Source organism: Lutra lutra, chromosome 2 (assembly GCF_902655055.1).
Source record: "Lutra lutra chromosome 2, mLutLut1.2, whole genome shotgun sequence".
NCBI classification, from domain to species: domain Eukaryota; kingdom Metazoa; phylum Chordata; class Mammalia; order Carnivora; family Mustelidae; genus Lutra; species Lutra lutra.
In genome coordinates this window covers 131,183,516-131,204,191 of record NC_062279.1, presented here as the reverse complement: position 1 = coordinate 131,204,191, position 20,676 = coordinate 131,183,516, and the positions used below count along the sequence as shown (strand labels likewise).

The following is a 20,676-nucleotide window of genomic DNA, read 5'->3' as shown; positions in this document are numbered from 1 at the left end:
ATCACAGATTACCATAACAAATGCAATAATAATTAACATTTGAAATACTGTGAGAATTACCAAAATGTGACACAGAGACATGAAGTGAGCAAATGCTGTAGGAAAAACGGCACCAGAAGACTTCCACAATGGAGTTCCTTGCCACAAATCTTCAATTTGTAAAAGATGCACTTAGATGAAGGGCAATAAAGCAACATATGCCTGCTATTACCTTAGTAAGAGGAGGCCTTGGCTCATTTGAGCTAGAAGTGAGACCTTAAAGAATGAACAGAAGAGCTGGAAAGCAAGGATTCTCTGAGAATTGAATTGAATGAAGTATAGGCTCTAGCTTTGGAGAGTACCTTGACCCCTTTTGTGGCAAAGGAAAGTCAGCAGTACTGGGACAGTTCTACAGGGTCCAGAGTGAGGCTTTAATATCCAGGTGTATTGAGTTTGTGGAACTGGCCTGAGAAACATGAGGGTTTGAAGTGAAGGGACATCAGAGTGGTTGGGCTAGTGAGACAAAGTGAGAGACTATACATATATGAATCAAGATGTTGTGTAAGGATGTAATTTTTAAGTTAGGGTAGTTTGAACATGTTTATATACTGAGGAACAAACAGTGGAGAGGAAGAAGGAAAGGAGGAGACAACTGAATGGAGCAAGATGTCCAAGAGGCAAGAGGGAAGCAATGGGATTAAAATCATCAGTGAATAGATTAACCTTGGAATTTAAGAATTCGTCTTCACATTTGGATCCTTGAATACACCCATCTGTAGACCTTTCAGTTACCTGAGTGAAAGTAATCCTTTCCTCTTAAGCCCATGTAGGTTGACATCCTATTGCTTATGAGGAGTCTTGACAAATACAAACAGTGAAAAAAATGTTCTTTTTAAGATGTAAGGACGGATGCAGGCGAAGTGGAAATTATGAGACTTTTAGAAGTTATATCATCCTTTCTGATGACTAAACTATCTCTCTGAATTAAGAAGCAAGGTCATCCACTGAAAACTACAGGTGACTCAGGCTTGGACTTCAGGCTTGAAGAAAGTTGTGATTATTTAATATTGAAAAGGAAAGGAATAGAAAATAGTATGAAATGAGATTACATTGCAATGTTTAGACTGTGCAATCTGATTTGATGAAATTTAACTAACTATAGAAGGTATTGTCAAATTTTCAATTTACTAGAAAGTATTCTCAGAAAAATAAGTTTAATAAGTTTTATGTTAATTTTCATATCATTTGGTTCTTGAATTGGGAATATATATATACTTATCCTAGATGAACTATTCAAACTTGAAAAAGTAGACATGATCTGGTATTACTGATAATTGCACACATCAAGTATTAATTAGATAAATCATGTTAGAAGAGCTTCCTGTTAGAAAGGCTAAAAAATGGATATCTTCAAAATATTTTCCCAATGCTTATATTAATTCCCCTCTCTCTATTCCTTTTAATTAAGAATAAATAATAAATGCAATTTATCAGTGTCTTAAAGTGTTCCTTATTAGTCTTGATTTCGTACAAATCAATTACAAATAATCTGTTTTTAAACAAAAAGCATTGTTTTTCACAGCGTATCTGAAGGATGATAGACACCCTTTTAGATGATGAGGTGAAATGTCTATTAAACTTTATATATGTACATGCATTATGTATATAAACATACATATAACATACCTGCCTATATACGTGTGTGTGTATACATACACACATACTAGGTTAAAAAGTATTAAACAGGACCTTTTTAAGTTAAAAGATTCCTGTGAGACTCTTAACACATTGAGGTGAATTATAAATCTTTCAGAAATGGCTGTAGCATGCAATATCCATTTGAAAATGAAAATTCCTTAACTTCTGCCTTTTTTCCCACCTTTGATCAAGTGACACTGAAGGTTCATGTGACATGCTTTGGGAAACTTTAGGCAAGGAGATCTTTAAATCACATTTTACTGCAACATATTCGACTGTACTCTATTGTATACTATTTTATTCATGTCTGATATTGTGACCATCAACTTCCTACCTCATTTTATTCACACACACACAGACTCACTTGCACACAGAATCAGGATAGTGTGAGATGTACTATTGTAGTTTGAAGCTGCAGGAAAAAGCATACAACCTACAATTTAAATCTGTTAGTCTTTTTTTATCACTTCTAATACTTGCACCATAAGTTTTTTTTAGACCACAAGACCATGTGGTTTAAATGTGAGAGGAATGTATATATCTTAGTTTACCTTTAAATTTCAGCATATACCTATTATGGGCATTTCTAATGAAACATTATTTGCTTAATTGCTTCATTTTATCTTTTCTTCTGCCATATTATTTAAAGCACCTAATAGTAGGATCCATATATCAGAAGTCATTTTGAAGCTTCAACATTCACTAGCCTTATAATTAAGAAATAATCAAGTTTACGTGCTTCTCATGGTTTCTTCAACTGCAAATTGATTGAAAGTATCACTTTTCATATAAATGTTGTGATGAATAGCACAGTACTTGTCACAGATGGAATAGTTAATAAATATTAGTTTTTATTATAGTTTTAAAACTATCATAGTTTTGCTTTTAATGTGAGTCCTCTATGTTAACTTTGCTTTGTGCCACAATTTGAAATTGTATAAAAATTCATCGTGGAGGGGTGCCTGGGTGGCTCAGTGGGTTAAGCCTCTGCCTTCCACTCAAATCATGATCTCAGGGTGCTGGGATCGAGCCCTGCATCAGGATCCCTGCTCAGCGGGGAGCGTGCTTTCCCCTCTCTTTCTCTGCCTGCCTCTCTCTACCTACTTGTGATCTCTGTCTGTAAAATAAATAAATAAAATCTTTTCAAAAAAATTCATGGTAGAGGTGGTCATATACCACCTTTATCAAGAAAAGATTTTTAGTCACACCTGCCAATATAATTTAAAATATAACTATTCCTTCTTATCACTAATAATTAGAACCATTCTAATAGGTCCTTCACAGTATTGCAAGAATTTTTTAGTTTACTTTTTATTCCCACCCAGAACTTCTACTGAACAGGGGATTTCACATGCATTTATGGAATGAGTATGCCATGCCCCACCCCCCTCCCCAGAGTCTCTAAATCAACTGCAGAACTCTATCAAGGTCATAAGATTTTCAGTAGTAGAGCTAGGAGATAATCTAGTTTGAAATAATTTCAGAGGCATTATGCTGCCCGTTTCATGTTGTTTGTATATTTTCTATAGTATTAAAGTTAAGAGTGGTACTAATCTAATATATACATTAAGTTACATGTTTAAAGCCTTTGAATTTTCTTTTAAATTCATGTCAATCCTTTCCTGAAAAGAGACATTTTAGTATATGGGTATATATGTTTTTTTGATTATAGTATCAGAACTAATTAACGATTATGTTTTTTCACAACTACTGTTTAAGTTATCATCATCTCCTTTCATATATATTTTGCAGATTAATAAGTGGCAAGCTTTGCAAAGTGCCAAACATGGTACAATTCCCTAGCCTAGACTGAATACAAAAGTATTAAATTCATCATCCACTCAGTTCTGCTTGAATCAGTATTAGTATCAAAGTATATATTTTGCTCAAAGTTTTACCCTTTGCCCTTGATCTGATTTCAATTATACTTACTTAATATCTGCACATTCTAGAAACACCAGAATTTAGGAGATTTTCATCTTCAATTTTAAGACCTATTCCCCTTTACTAACAAACCCAGAAGAGATGAATATTTCATTCTTTTGTTTGGATTATAATTTCTGCCCTTTAAGCAGAAAAAAAAGGTCTATTCATGACTGATATAAAGAACAATTCTAAGATGTACTTTTACTTAACGCAAAGCAGTTAGGATATTAAAAGCGAGCAGTACATACTCTTTCAACATAAAAGTTAGGTTTTTTAGAATCTGCTTGTAAATAAACATGGCATTGATTTCAAGGTTTTGAACATACAAAAATTCACTGGGTTCCTTTTATGCTTTTATCTTCCTGTTAGTTATAAGAAAAAATGTGGGCGCTTTAAATCCTCTTGACATGTCTGTCACCAGCACAATAAACTCCCCTCCTGAGCAGAAGAGACCCTTGTCTGTCACTGGGATCTCTCCGGAGGTGATGATTGCCAAGTGGGTTTTCTGTCGACTTCCTAAAATGTAACCTCCTCATCCAGGCTGCCAGCTCTAGCATGACAGATTGGGTGGATGATTCCATCATCGCGTCACACTATGTTTTACCATTTGGGGCCAGATGTCATCTTTGGGGAAGAGAGTTAAAGCTTTTGTCAGAGAGTATTTCTCTTGTTTCACTTAACATCTACTCACCTTTTGGTATTGAAAGAATAAAAAATACAAACTGATAAGACTATCCCCAGGCAGAGTTTTCATGCTACCCAAAGCAGTCTCGGCAGTTATAAAGATCCTTCAATAATCTGTCAAAAACTGACATCACAGTGTAAAGAGCTGTTCATTTCTATATCTCATTTTGGATTGATGTACGTGCACTTTTATATCCTTCAGTTCGATATAACATTTGGCCTTTCATGTTCTCAGTTTAAGCTACAGGGAATTCAAAGATATTTCAAAGCATAATTATACCAATCTGCATATAAAAGGCTCTATGTCCTACAGAGGGTTAGATGGAAAAGCAAACTCTTTCAAAGAAGAAAATTAGAAGTAATTCCCACAACTAAAATTCACAAAAGTTAATACATTTTTCATCTGATGAGAACAGTTTTATTTTTTTTAAACCAATAGAAGATTAATCAAGAAAGTGTTGGGGACTTTTTTTGTGAGGTAGGGAGGAGGAGAGTAAGAAAGGAAAATTGGAGAGGACAGCAAAAACATGATGCAGGTACATTATACATATTATTTGATTATACACATCACATCAGAAAAATCAATAATTCATATTGCTATGGCAGACAATAGGATTGCCAATTCCATATTGTATTAGTTATATGTTGCTGGAAAACACTATACTCCAAATTTGTATGATTCAAAACTCTTAGTGCACTTTAACTGGGAACCTCGGCCTAAGGGCTCCTTTGAGATCGCACTCAAGCTGTTGGCAGAAGGTGTGGTCTCCTCTGAAGATGAAATTTGGGAAAGGTCATCTGCTTCAGAGTTCATTCATGTGTTTGTTGAAGGGCCTCGATCTCGTGACACATGGGTCTCACCACAGAGCTGCCTCCACATCTCTGCAAGCAATTCAGAAGAGAATGAGAAAGTGTACAAGGAGAGTTCCAAGATGGAAAACATAACCTTTATATAATCTAACCCCAGAACCAAATTCTGTTTCATAGAAGGGGTTCCATAGCTCAACTACTTTCAGGAGGAGGGGGATACTCAAAAAAGTTCAATACCTGGAGGTGATCATCATTATGGGCCATCCTAGAGGCTGCCTACCCTACATACTACATTCATGTTAAATTGCTTTTGGTATTTTGTTATATTACAGAAGACTTTTGAAAATGTAAGTCCTGTAGTTGTGGTTTTAAACTGAAAGTAATTGCCACTACACAAATTTATTTTTTCCAAATATCTGCTCTCCAAATATGACTTTAGTAGTTTTCAAACATTTCATAACTAGAAAATGACAAGTACGGTTATTTTAAATCTTTAAAGTAACTCTTTGTTAATCTTTTTTTGTTTTTACCATGGCAAAAGAAAGATTTAAAAAAAAAAAAACACCTCACAAACATAATTGTGTAAATTCTGAAGCTAGCAAAATACTTAGCAAAGAAGTTATGTAGCATATGGTTATCCTAGTCCCAAACAGTAAAATGTGTCTGTATGTGCCAGCTCTTAATTACCGGCTCATTAACACTCAGGTGTCAATTGCTGGTGGCAAAGGCAATACCCAAATGGCCTAGTTTCTGTCATGCACAGTGTAATTAAATTGACCTCAAGTACTAAAGCTTGCAAGTTGCCTGATACTTTTGGACACTAATTTCAGGCATTATTCAAAATAGAATAATATGGTGAATAAACTAATGTAAGAGAAAAGCACTATCAGGTTTCAAAATGTCTATTCATACATAATTATAATCTTAAAAACAATTGAATAAATAATCACAATTCTAATCTATATCAAATATAACAATGCATATCATCTACTTGGTTTTACTATTATCAATCTAAAGCTCAAGTTTAAAGTTTATCAATTTTAAAACTCAAAATAATGTTAAACTTGTTACAAACCAAAAGAAAAATAAATCATTGTAATAGTCACATTTGGGAAATAGAAACTGCATATCATTTTTTATAATTTCATTTATTGATATATAAAGAGAAAATATGTATATCTTACATTAATTAATTCCCAAATGTAACCAAATGTGAAGCGTATACGTGTCTTCTGTATGGTTCTAACAAAGAAATATGTACTTCTAGCAAGAATCCCACAAACTCTCCATAATCTAAGAGCCGATTTTTTCATGATTTTGTGTTGTAAGACAGCTCATTATGTGAAAGCTTATTTTTAAGCTTCCATTTAAAGAGAGAGAAGAGATGAATTCATGCACAAACCTTTGCTTTTCATAAAACCTCACATAAATGAAAAGAACATTTTCTGCAGAAAAGCCTACAAGAACAAGCAAAAGACAAAAAAACAAGTGAGCAAACAGTTATAACAACATTTTGGAAGTTTGGAAGTGGATCAGTAAGTTGCTATCAAAGTACTAGTTTTAAAAATATGTAATCTTGAGCTGGAAGTTAAGAGTATGAGGAAAGAAATCTGATTTATTCCACAGAATATTCCAAAGGCTAAGGAATTAATAGAACAAATTAGTTCTGAAGTAGGAGTGAATATAAAAATAAAGAGAAGGATCAAAAAATGTCATTGAGAAGCAATTAGATTCCAGGTTTCTTTCATCGACTATGCATATGTAGGTGATCAATTATCCTCTCTGGTTAGAAGACAGGAAATTTATTCTCTAAGGAGGTGAAAACAGAGGTGCCTACATTGGAAGACAGCAGGTACGGTTTAATGTGAGATCATCATACCCAGAAAACTTAGGCTCTTGGGTCTCCCAGACGTCTTTCCCCAATTAACTTTCAGAATGCAAGTACAAAGGCTTATACTTCCAGGCAGAAGATCTGAACACATTTCTCTGGATACCTCTAACTAGTCTAAGAAGAAAAATATACCAAACATATTGACTTTGGGTTTTCCTTAATTACATGATCCAGCAAGATCACCCTATAGACAAACATACTCAACAAGCTTTCCATACAAGGGCAGAGTTTACCTTCAGCCTTTTAGAGTATCATTTTTAATTATGGACACACAGCTAAGCATCACCAGACACTGGCAAAAAAAAAAAAAATCTCTACTTTAGATTCCTGGAAAGAGACACTATTGCAATAAAATAAAATGTAATATAAGCTATCATTAATCTCTTCAGGTGAATAAGGGAAAATATTGTATACATGAAAAGAGTTCAAAATACCTTTAGAGAGGAATATTGAGAAAACATTAAAAAAAACTCCTAGTCTTAATAATAATATAATGAAATAAAAAGCTCAGTAGAAGTTTGAAAGATAAAGATAAGAACATCTCTGAGAAAGTAGATTAAAAAACTGTAGAAAGTAGGAGAGAAAAAGTGAAGAAAATTGGTAGGTCAGTAGAGGAAGTTCAATATCTAAATATTAAGATTAAAAAAAAGATGAAAAGAAGTAAGGGAAGAAATGATGAAAGCAATAATTCAAGAAAATTTCCAAAAACTGAAAGGTTGGGTGTAAAGACTGAAAGAGTGTACTAAGTATCCGAAATTCAGATGGAAACAGATCTACATCAAATCATGTGATAACTATGAAATTTCAGAACTTGATGACAAAGAGACCCTCTCATACATTTCCATAGGAGCTGGGGGACCTACGCTCATAAAAAGTTTAGTTTCTACTTTGGAAAATGTTCTACTTTGGAAGGCAATGCAGGAAACCTCTCAAAGAACTTAAGCTTAATATCTGACAAATTTGGCTTGAAGCAAGCCTAACCAAGACTTAATTGTTCAAGATTTTGGTCCTCTCCAACAGCATACCACTCACTCTTATGGTATAAAAAAAATTAAGCCCAATGTATGTGTTGCCTTGACATCTGGCACAACAAGGAAGACTTCAAATAACCTAACTCCCAAGTTTCTCACTCCATTCTGCTCCCAAAGATAAGATCCCTTAACCAAACAACCCTATTTATCAGGGGTACCGGTTGAAGGTGGGTGTCAGTTCCTTGCTCACTTATAGAACAAGCCAATTCAAACAAGCCAATCCTATCTCACCAGAACCAAGGAATGCCTCCCCACTGATACTACAAAGCATACCTCCTGCAGCCCCTGGCTATTCACTCTGTTATTAAATGCAATCCCTTATGGCCATGTGCAGCATCCTTCCTGCCCAAGGCTGTGACTAGTAAATTGCTGTTGGTTTCTTCTGTCCAGTATTAGGTGCTACATATTTTCCAACCCCATAACTCTAGGACAGAAATTTCTCCCTCACGAAAGGGGTGATGAAGACGTAAGTAAAACAACTCTTTACATGATGATACAACCATGACCAAGGACACCCAGTCAGCTTAAATTAACTGCTCCTGGATAACTAAATGGTTTCATGATATAAGCATGGCTGCCTGGAACCAAACTGTCATTGCTGGTGGACTTGCACTTTGGCCTATTGGCCACTGTGTTGTCTTTAGCAGATATTGCCCTCCCTTCCCACCACAGAATGTTCTTGTCCTCAAGAAGAGATCTGTTGTTAATTAACGATTCCTCAGCATATGTTCTACTGGAGTCAGTCTATGTCTAGCAAGAGTCTCTGGGACTTCTGCCTGTAATGGCAGTGACAATACAAAACTTTACCTGATCAGCTGGTGCTTCTGTTCCACTTACAAAGATAAGCTAGAGCACTCCAGTCACTGCATCTAACTTGAGAACCATCACTAGCTACTTGGGGCAGCCATCTGGACATTATTGTGATTGTCCACCCTCATGGGGAGTCAAGGGGAGGCTCATTATGAGGTTTGTGGAAAGGGAGAAGATCACCACCTTAGCGAGAATTAATCATGACACCTAAGTCACTTAATAAGAGTTGTTTGGGGGGCACCTGGGTGGCTCAGTGGGTTAAAGCCTCTGCCTTCGGCTCAGGTCATGATTCCGGGGTCCTGGGATCGAGCCCCACGTCGGGCTCTCTGCTCAGCGGGGAGCCTGCTTCCTTCTCTCTCTCTCTCTCTCTCTGCCTGCCTCTCTGCCTACTTGTGATCTCTGTCTGTCAAATAAATAAATAAAATCTTAAAAAAAAAAAAGAGTTGTTTGGGCAAGTACAGATACCTTGCCCATTTCCTGTGCTGCTATTCTCCTTGCTGCTATCCCAAGTATACATTTCAGGCAACCTATGGACCAGGCACCTATGGACCAAACCTATGGACAAAAAAAAAAAAAGAAGAAGAAGAAGAAGAAGGGGAAAGAACATGGGGTACCAGGCTCTCCCCAAATAATGGAGGAGGTGACACAACTGCTGTTTCAATGAAACGTCCCTAGCCATTGTGCCTGGACTTGTCTTTGTGCTGCTGGCTACCAGCAGGCCAAAGGGTTAATCATCTAATCATGGGGCTTGACCACTCAACTAACAAATTGACTAGCAGTGGTAATTGTTGGCCACATACCGAGCTCCTCTACAAACAGTCTCTCACAGACCCTGAGCATCTATTCTTCCATACCACGCTGGTCATTACGCTTTGGGTCAAGGAACCAGCACTCACAAGATCTGCATAGTTATCAAGCCCTCCATTCTATAAGCTGGAGTCAAATCTGACCCTCTGACATATCCCATCTGCAGGAAGGTGTAACCTCACCTCTCCTCAGATTCTTGCTAGATACCACGGTGTTAGAGGAGGTCAACCCTCTCCCAGCCCCCTTAGCAACATGGAAAGCCCCATAGGAGCAAGTTAGTGAATCATTAATGGAGTTTATACACTTTTTGGAACATATTGCCACCATTACATATGATGGAACCTGGTGGAATGTTCTGCTTTTTATTCCCTATCTAGGATGTCCCAGATAATGCAGGATCTAAGGATCAGCACAGTTGACCATATATCAGGCAGTCATCTTAGCACCAGATACCCTGGCCAGAAAATGGCTCCATATGTACATTTTTCTAAACTCTTGGTGTATTTTATAAGAATTGCTCCCTTAGAGATAAAGGACTCTAGCAATCTCTTGTCTCACAGAGACCTAAAATATAAATCAAAGGAACAGATGTCACTATGTGTACTAAGGCCACAATTTGGCCTCACCAGAACATTCCTATTCTCCCCTTTGGAATTTCAGAGATTATTGATAGTGACCAAGGCATTCATTTCACTTCTCAAAACAGACACCGTTAGGCTCTGAAAGAAGACATTCAATACAACTTCCATGTTCCCTATAGGCCTCAGGCTGCCCGTTTAGTTGAGAGGTTTAATGCCTCCTTGGAAGAATTCCAAAGAAAGCAAATAACACTATGCTATTTCCACAGGTATGAATTAGTTTAAATCCACATTCCCTAGGGACATGCACTCCCTGTACTAATGCCACGCATGTTCCTCAATTTCCTTTATTGGCCATAAAGGGAAAACCTCTAAGGGAAAAACCTCTAAAGTTCATATTTTTGAAGTTCACCTCACTATGTGGCCCTCTGTGTTGGGAAGAAACATGGCCGATGCATTCAATTGAAAATATACAGTTTATGATCTGCTGAATAAAGAGGCATAATCCATCCTCACAAATTTGGCAGATATCTCCTTCAGCATCTAAACTCCCACTTTGTGAAAGTGAAACCACAGTCATTTTGATCAAAAACAGTTTCAGTACACTCACACAAAGGAAGTCAAGTCACGAGATTTATTACTACAAATCTCAGGACTGTGGTCAAAGAGCCAGGGAAAGGCAGATCCCTGTCCCAGGCCATGAGTAAGCAGGTGATTGAGAACGGGGTAGCAAGCACCTAAAAAGGGGTTGCAGTGGACGTCACTGACTTTTCACTGGCTTAATTCTAAGTGGTCAGTTTAAAAGGTGTCCCAGGAAGAGCAAAGTGGGAACTTCTGGTGGGAATCCTAAGCTCAGGTCCTGATCTAAACATCCAGACTCTCTGCAAGAACAGGGTTATCATACTCTGAAAAGCCTAGGAAGCAACTCAAAATATTTATTTTTCTCCTCACACTGTCTTCTACCTGGTCAAGTGCTTACTTCATGTCCTAGAGAGGTACTTCTACTACCTAGAAATTTCAGTTCATCACCAAGGTAAAAATTGGTATTAAGATAGCAAGGAGTCAATTAAAGTATAAGGACTAAAATTGAAGCCCAATATTATGTTCTACCTTGCCATCAGGCCTATCTAGGAGTACCTTGAATGGTCTAACCTCACCTTCCTCATTCTCGGAAAGATATGATCCCCTGGCCAAACAGCTCTGCCTATCAGGGGGACAGATTACAGCTGATTTTAAGTAGCGTGGTTTCATTTCCCTGTTAGCTCCATTGAATTCTCCCTGGTCACATCCTCCAGCAGAAACCAGGGAGAACCCCTCCCTTTTGATACCAAAACAGCCTGCTTCTTATAGCCTCCCCACCACACCCCCCATAGTGTGGCCCTGTATTTTGTGTGGTGTCCTTCTCCCCTGGTCTGTGAGAATATGTGATTCATAAATTGTTGTCAATTTTGTCTGTCTCTCTAGCGTCAGATGTTGTGTTCCCCATCTCCAAAACCCTAAGGTGAAAATCTCTCCCTCGCCAATAGGGTGGATAGCTGACAATTAAAATCACCCTTTACTTGACTTCTTATTTTGACTAAATTAGTTGAAGTAAGTTGAGCTAGGCTGGGGGAATTTATTAGCTGGGATGATGATGATTTTGTAAAGTCAGGTTATTCAGACCTATTCTTAATGAAGTAGCAGTTGTTAATAGCATTTCTCTGGGAGATGTACTTCTATTTGACTCTAGTTTTGCTTATTCACTGCCAACATAACATGGTGGTTAAGAGGAATAAAAACGCATATATTAAAACAGTTTATTCTAAATATAAATCATAAAAGGACAGTCAGAACTGTCTTTAGTTTCTTAGGCCACATTTCATGGTGCCTTCTACATGGGAATCATCCTTAGAAATGAGCATGTGGCGTAGGGAGAGCATTGAAATTTAAAAATATAAAGTGAAGTTCTAGATGCTATAGCTTATTTTTATATTTTCAAATATAGTTACTCCTAGAATTTCAAGTTAAAATAAGACACAGAGACTAGAGATGTAGCCTGGCATAGGTTAAGAATTCAGTCAAGAGAAAGAGTTTGGACCTTACATTTATGGTTATGTTCTTCCATCAGTTGGTCTATATTTGTCTCATTTGCTTCATAGGTAGGTTAAGGACAAGAATATTTTCAAGGACCTGCTCTGCACTAAAAGTTTATTATTCCATGGGGTCCACTTAAAAAGAAAAGAGAAAAGAAAATTAATTGCTAATAGAGTTTAAATAGGAGTTGATGAATACAGGTCAAACAGATAATAGAAGATAAATAGATTAAAAAAGATAAACAGATAAAAGATAAATAACTACTTTACAATTATCATGTCTTGTTTATTTTTATTTATATGTGTTCCTCTTCATTATGTAGTGTCATGCATGTCACAAAAAGAGCCAGAGGTTTTGACTTAATCTGCCTCCTTTTTAAATTAATCAAGATCACTTTTGCATTAACACTAGCCAAAGTTGCACATGGGAAAAAAAGAAAACATTTCAAAATATTTCTAATTTACATATTATGTATTTGTAGAATTATTTTCAAATAATCATAAAGAAAAAATTCAACTTAAGAGTTTTAATTTAAATGGTCATAATAATAATGTTACCACAGAGAAAACGAAGTAAAATACAGTAGAGACTGTCATTTGATTATAAGAGTAAAAATCTAAAATATTCTGAATATGTTTAAATATAATGCAGTTTGGGTTCCAGTTGGACAGCAAGCATAGCAAAAATTGAATGATAGAAAATTAACAACCTCTCCTACAAATAAAATTACCCTTTTCTTTCTTTTATGTTGTCTTCCTTGAAGGCAGCATGATCCACTCCGACAAGCCAAAACTCCCAGTCATAATTACTTCTCCCTCTCCCTCATCAGTCATCTGACCACCTACCCAGGGAGGAAATACCATCTGTTTGCTTTCTCAATTGTCTCTCAATTCTGTCCTTCCACCTCCATTTTTACTAGTCCAGTCTGTAAGTTACTCGTGCTCACTTGCTTCCTAGCTAGATTTACAACAATAGGTTTCTCATTATCCCAATTTCTCTTTTTTTTCTGTTTTTATTGTTATGAGTTATCTCATAACATCATCTAAATCATAAAGTGTCATTATTTGCAGCATTTATTTTCATCTCTTAATTATTATTATATCTAATACTGGAATAGACTCTTCTAGAGTCTTAAAGGAAGTATTATATCGAAACTAAAACTATGCTACATATCTAAATTTTAAAAATACCTAATATCCTTGATCACTCCACCTACCTGACTTGTAATTGAAAACATACTTACCATCTCAGCAGCAATACTCTTGACTAATAATCACAGTGCTGTAAACTTGTCATCTAACTTTATGAAATGTTATGCCAGTGCACATGATTCTGCAAGATCTCTTAATGGCATTTCCAGTTTCTCCCCTGTTCTGGTTCCTATAATTGCAAGTGGACTTTCTCAAGATTACTGAGACACCTTTGAACTTAAAATATTGCAAACACTGTCATGTAAATCCATACATCCTTGTCAGAGAAACAATGGACATAAAACACACCTCTACAGAAATATCCCAATGAGATAGTTTGGTATCTGTATATTTTAAAATAAAATTTATATATCTTTTCTCTGTTTTACTCCTTTTTTTCTTTAAGATTGTATTTATTTATTTGAGAAAGAGAGAGGCAGCAGAGTGAGAGACAGAGAGAGAGAGAGCATGAGCTGTGGGGGAGTGGAAAGGGAGAAGCAGGCTCCCAACTGAGCAGGGAGCCTGACACTGGGCTGAATCTCAGTACCTTAGGATCATGACCTGAGCCAAAGGCAGATGCTTAACCAACTGAGTCACCCAGATTCTCCTGTTTTACTCCTTTCTAAGGTATCTCACTTTACCTCAGTCTTTATCATATTTTAATTAGAATTACCCAACCATCATTTATTTTCAGTAGCTTTCTCCTTGTTTTAACTTACATATGTATATGACTACATAAACTTTAAAAATCATAACTGTTTCTCAGTCTCTTAAAGCTTACTGGAGAATGAAGGAAGGCAATGGTTGTATTCTCTCTCCCTCTCTCTCTTATTTCTCACTTTCTCTCTCTAATTCAACTTTACTTAATATATTTTATTATAACCATCGTGTTCTCTCTTTGTGATCCATGTAGCCAGTATAAAATAAGGGTGTGACCACAAAATGCCAGAAGAAATTGGATCATTGATTTCCTACATGTGGAAAAGGTCGTGCCAGCTTCTTGAAGATCAAATATATCATTGCCTTCCAACCAGACATTCTGATAGTCTAAAGATTAATTAATAGAGTGTAAGGAATATATGTTTGCCTATAATATGATTTTATCCATGCATTCCTCCATGAGTCTCTTTGTGTTGGTTAATATCTCTCCCCATCACAGACACATACATACAGACATAAACAGACACACAGAAACACACTCACACACACACAAATATCAATTTTGGGAAAAGCATATTGCCAGAAAATCTTGAAGTTGGCCATTCATTCCATTATTAATTAGGAAACACAACAAGAATATTAAAAACTCTCACACTTCTAGAATAAAATTCAGTTTCAGTCTTATGTAGTTCACTACACCAATGCTTGTTTTCATCCCTCTTTTCATTGATTAAGAGAAGAGTCACTCATCACGATAAAGAAGCAAGCAGATGGAGATGGTGTTCCAAATTAGATAATTGTGACATTCATTAAATGTTTCTTATTCCCAGGCAGACTAGGTGAGCAATGATCCAATGATTAGCAACTACTCTCTCAAAGAAAAGTAAATATGTAAGATGAAGCAAACTAAAAACTGTCTTCATCTATACAATATTCTCAATAGAATTTTTACATGGAGTAATTAATAATTAATTACATTTCTTTTAAAATTTAAGCACCCCTTTAGAAACACTAATTTAGTCACAGATTAATGGGAACTGCTTTAGTTTGGTGGCAAATTTAAAAACCTAGCTTTTGTTATGAGGAAATAAAAGCTTTGATTAATTAAAGAAAAGAAAAAAATAAAACAATTTTGAACCACCCAAGGACAGATCTAGGGAACAGGGTCTGCCAACCTAAGAAATGACAACTTCAAGATGTCTACAATTACAACCATTGGGGGGAAAAGTACATTCAGTGCAACAGATACTGAATACGGAGGGTTTACATGGCACTCCTTTATTATCTTGATTTAATCTTGTTTGTTTAAAGATGATACTGTAGAAATAAAGAAAGAAATCAAAGCTGTTTATGCTGTTACTATCCATCAAGGACTACTTGAAAGGGGAATCTCCCACAAGCTAAGTCAACCCAACTAGCAGAGCTCCAGGCCCTTACCAGAACATACCAGTTATCGGAAGGATAAACTGTTAATATTTATACTGACAGCCAGTATGCCTTTGGGGTAATCCATGATTTGGGGATGTTATAGAAACCAGGGGATTTTCTTATGTCCTCTGAGACCCTAATCAAAAAAGGACCATGAGTAAATGAACTTCTTACTACTATTCTTTTACCTTCTGAAATTGCTGTCATCAAAATTGAGGTCCGCATGAAAAAGACTGAAATTGAACGTCAGGGAAATCTAGCTAACTTTCATGCAGAGACAGTAACAATGGAATCTGTAAAAGTCACAACTCAGGTGGTGAACTCCTTCTGTTTCAGCAAAAAATAACCCCTCATTGCTAGACTTTTGTCATCTTGAGACACTTGTAACATAGCAATTGTCTGATCCTGAATCAGAAAAAATAAGATGGGCAAACAATGGCTGTAAATTAAATAAACAGTTGGGGCAATGGGAAACCCAAGAGGTTGGTTTTTCCCAGCCCTCTAGTAAACCCCAATTTTCAGGTTTTTATTCCTTTATCCACCACAGTGCCTTTAACATTACTGAAATTATGAATAGACATTGGTGTAGCAACTTCCATAAAATTGTGCAAATAGTTTACTACCAACATCTAGCCTGTCAGATCTATAATCATAGAGAAACTATTTTTGTCCCACGAGGCCTCAGACTTACTCCCTCTGGTCCTTTCAAGCACCTGTAGCTGGACTTCATTCAGTTGCCACTTACTGTAGGTTATTGATATGTACTTGTTATTTTCTGCATGTTTTCTGGGTGATTGAAACTTTCCCCTGCTTCAAAGCTGATGCTCTCAGAGTGACAAAGAAATTATTAGAGAATGTGTTTCCACTTGGGGATTACTTTCTGCAGTCTCCAGTGATAGAGGCACCCACTTCACTGGATGAATCATCTGAACCTTAACAAAAACCTTGCAGACTTCTTGGAATGATTACTAGTCCTATCATCCTCAATCATCAAGCAAGGTCGAGAAAACTAACGGTATTGTCAAACACAAAATCTCTATGCTTGTTGAAACTACTGGACTCCCTTCACCTACAGTATTGCCTCTGGCCTTGCTGACTGCTCTCAGACCCCCTTTGGGAAACATAAACTAACTCTACATGAGATAGTCACTGGTACACTAATGTCTATTGGTATACAACTTTCTGCTGCTCCCGCATTGTCTTGCTAGTATAGCTAGCTACTGCAACTATTTAATGCCTTATGCTGAAGAGTATCAATCAGTTAAAGAACCCCTCCCAGATCCTAATTCAAAGGATCCTGTTTGTTGGCCATTGTCTGAAGCCTGGTGACTAGATATTCTGGAAACATCATCATCAGAGGACTCCTCTTGAACGCTACTGGAAGGGATGTTACCAAGCACTCTGAACCACCAACACTGCTGCAAAACTGGAAGGCACCAAGTCTATGGTACATACACATCTCACAGCTAAAGAAGGCTTTACCTGACATCTGGTCCTGTACAGACACTGAAGACCCCTTAATCAAACTGACAAAGAATACAAGTAGCTGACATTAGGATAGACTACTTCCACCCAACACACCAGATTAAAACTTCCTCCTTTAACTAAACATGAAAGCTTTTTTTTTTTCTTCTGTGTCTTTCCTTTACTCTAGCATTGGCCTGGAAATCTAACACCCTCATCCATACTTCCCAGACCATGCTAATGGTGGTGAGCTTCAGTCAGTCCCTCTTAGAAGTCTTTTACCAAGTTCAACTTTTATGACAGAACATCTAGTGCCTTGTTTTTTCCTTTCTCCAATTATAACTCTACTTATGCAATTCAACTCATATAGCTATGTAGATCTTTGTACAATCACACTCTCATATTCCCATGAGTATCTAGATTGGATCTGCTCCCAATCACTAAGAGATCTCTCCAGCAGCACACATCTTTATAAGGTATTCAGAATGACTGTTTTAGGCTATGAGATTTACTCTCTGAATGTGCTGAAATCCAACTGATCCCTGGGTTGAAGGGGCAAATGTATTCATCTCAAAATTTGACTCAGAATTTGCTTCCTTTGGCAGGGCCATACTTCCCTAATTAGGAATAAATGTCAATGAGAATATGATCAGAACCCTCTCCCTAACTTTTGAAGATAGTGTAGAATCTGTTGCTAAGACAGTAGCTACCCAACAACTCAGACTTAGACTTTCTGAACACGGTCATTCTTAAAAACAAGAAAGTCCTCGATTTTCTTTCAGCTGAGTAAGGAGGTATCTGTGCTGTGGCCACCATCACCTGCTGAACCTGGATTAACACTTCTGAGGAAGTTGAATCTTGGGCACTTGGATCCCTGAGCAAGCCACTTGGCTTAAAAAGACTCCTTTAATGGGGTCTTTGACTCGTTTGATTTTGATTGGCTTGGGTTTTGGGGACCATGGCTCCAAAGTGCACTCCAAACATTAAAAATATCCCGCCTATTATAATTGTAATAATCGCCCTAGTGCATTGTATTCACTCAAAAGCCTTAAATGCATGTTCACAGTTGCTAACCACCAAGAAAATGATCTCCCTAAGACTAGAATTCCAGAAAAGAAGCGAAGAGAATGACAAATTTAAGGACTGTGAACCTGGAACCATGACCTATGGATACCACAAAAAGAAACAACAGAAACTGCCAAGTGGTAGCTGAGAGTGGTGCTAATGCCTTGAATTTTGATCACATCTCTCAGTCAAGCTGACAGTCTGATCAAAAGGAAGAAATTGTTAAAAAGGAAGCCACAGGTCCAAAATGCACTCACTTCTGCTAGGCCCACATCACCAAATGGGGGCTTTATTCCTAACCTAATTGCAGTTTCAACCTTCCCCAGGAATGCAATCTTAATTAGTCCGTCTGGAATTTTCTGCTCAGCACCAGTGAAGTAACCCACATAATAAGATCCTTTTATTCCCCAAAGGGAAGTGATCTTTCCTGAAATAATCCTTTATTTTGTTTATGACTCCCTTGTCCTGGCTTTAAAAACTTTTCCCTTTCTGTAGCACTTCGGAGCTCTCTTCTACTTTTTAGATGGGATGTTGCCTGATTTATGAATTGTTCAATGAAGTCAGATATTTAAAATTTACTCAGTTGAATTTTTGTTATTTCACACTTCCCAAATTCATTTCATAATATAAATCATATGCAAAAAAATATCATTCTGTCAGTTATTCAGTAATTCCAACAAACATTTATTTGCATGGAAATAGAAAGTTATTCAAAAAGCACATTAGGGGTTGAGGGGGAAAAATCAGGTAAATATATCCTAGTGCAATCACACACATATATTTTTCAATAGTAGGAATAGAGGGCTATTTGAGAGTTGCAAAGGGAAATGACTGGAACTCAGCATCTGTGAGTTTTATTTCCTGGACTCCAAACCACCAATAAATAGAGAGGCAAAGGTGAACTGAGCTAATGAGTGGATACCAAAGGCAAGTCAGCTTGCATGTTGAGATTTTGCAATAAGCACTGCTTAAATACAACTTGAAAGCAGTCTAGAGTTTTGAGAAAGGAATAATTTCCATTTGTAGACTGTATTCCATACTTCTGGTAATCAAGAATAGTGATAAAAGGATGAAAGTGATATTAATAGTAAAATACACTACCTAATGTGCATTAGCATTGTGCTATGCATTTCACGTGTCAGTTCACTAAATTCTCATAAGACTTTTACAGCTAAGTGTACTTCATATTTTACAAAGATAAAGATCAAGATTCAGATGCTAAAGAACTTTTTGATAAGATCTTCCTTCACTTTCTACAGCATTAAATAAATTTAATTTGAAATAGTGATCATATGGTGCAGTGCTTTTCAAACATTTGGGCAATGATTCACAACAAGAAATATATTTCACATTGTGACCTATTTCACACATGTATCAGAAAAAATGTTTCACAGAGAACTATTTGTTTTCTACCATGAGTGATGTGCTTTCATACTTTTCTATTCTACATTTTTACTATTCTATTTACTTATAGTTTTGTTTTATGTTCTCATCTTAATATATTGAATTACTCTCATGTCCACAGTTGGGTTTTGACCACAAATTTGATTACTTAATTATTTGACCATTTAATTATTCAGTATTTTCCTATGAGTTCTTTGGTTCTCAAGGCAAACTAGAATTTTCATGAAGGCAGATATTACTTCCATCCATCCTTACCTCCCCTCATTGTTGGACCTTACTATAGGTGTGTAATTTAATAAAAGTTAATTTTTGTGTCTGAAAATTCATAGTCTTGGTTAAATGGAAGATTCCATGATATGATTCCCAGAAAGGGTAAAAGTAAGTGAAGTGATAGGAGGCACAGGTCTAGGGGAACAAAGTAACTTGCTGTTATAGCTGTCAACGTTTCATTGAGAATCATCATTCCTGTGTATTTCAATTAGTACTTTTCCACCATAGGGTTGGCTTTATTTGATGTCCAAATATGAGAAGAACTTAGTCCTGTCTCTCATTGCTTCATAAAATGAATTTCTGTCCAGATACATGTAGTCTGAACTCAAGAAAATCAGTTACATAAACCACACGAGATTACAAAGCACATTTCTTCTATTACCTTTTAGCTGTTTCAGACTGTAAATTTCTGTAAGATTCATTCAGATTATTTTTACATTATAAAAAAATCTATTCCATAATTTATATTTTCTTCTTGAATAATGATACCCATCTGTATTTTATTTTTTCTTATGATTCCTTTGACTTTAAATATGAAATAATTTCTAAAATTTTAGATAAAATGTTTTCCTCTTATTGCTTGAAGGCACTCATATCCTGTGTACAACTTCTCTATATCATTCCCTGTGGACCCTTGGTATTGCTACAAATCAAAAAAAATTTTTTAAAAATTTACATTAGGTGGAAATATATATATATATATATATATATATATTTAAAATATTCATTGTAGGAATCATGAGAATCATATGGATCTAAATGTCTACTTTCAGAAGAATAAATATCATGAAATCCTTTAAACCTAGCATATGTTTCGTTGAATAAGACTCAGTTTTGAACAGATGTCCCCTTAGACCTGTTATATTAAGACTAAAATTACTAAATCAGCATTAGTTGTTTTTAAACTT

At 36.2% G+C, this 20,676-nt stretch overlaps 1 protein-coding gene across 1 annotated transcript in view; it reads right to left on the bottom strand.

Moving 5' to 3' along the window:
* Positions 1-4,729: 4,729 nt before the first annotated feature.
* Positions 4,730-20,676, bottom strand: part of PCDH10 (protocadherin 10) — a 61,031-nt gene continuing 45,084 nt past the window's right edge. The window contains exon 5 of the mRNA XM_047718443.1: positions 4,730-5,169. Coding sequence (XP_047574399.1) covers positions 5,102-5,169 — 68 coding nt within the window. The 3' untranslated portion in view covers positions 4,730-5,101. The remainder of the gene's footprint in view (positions 5,170-20,676) is intronic.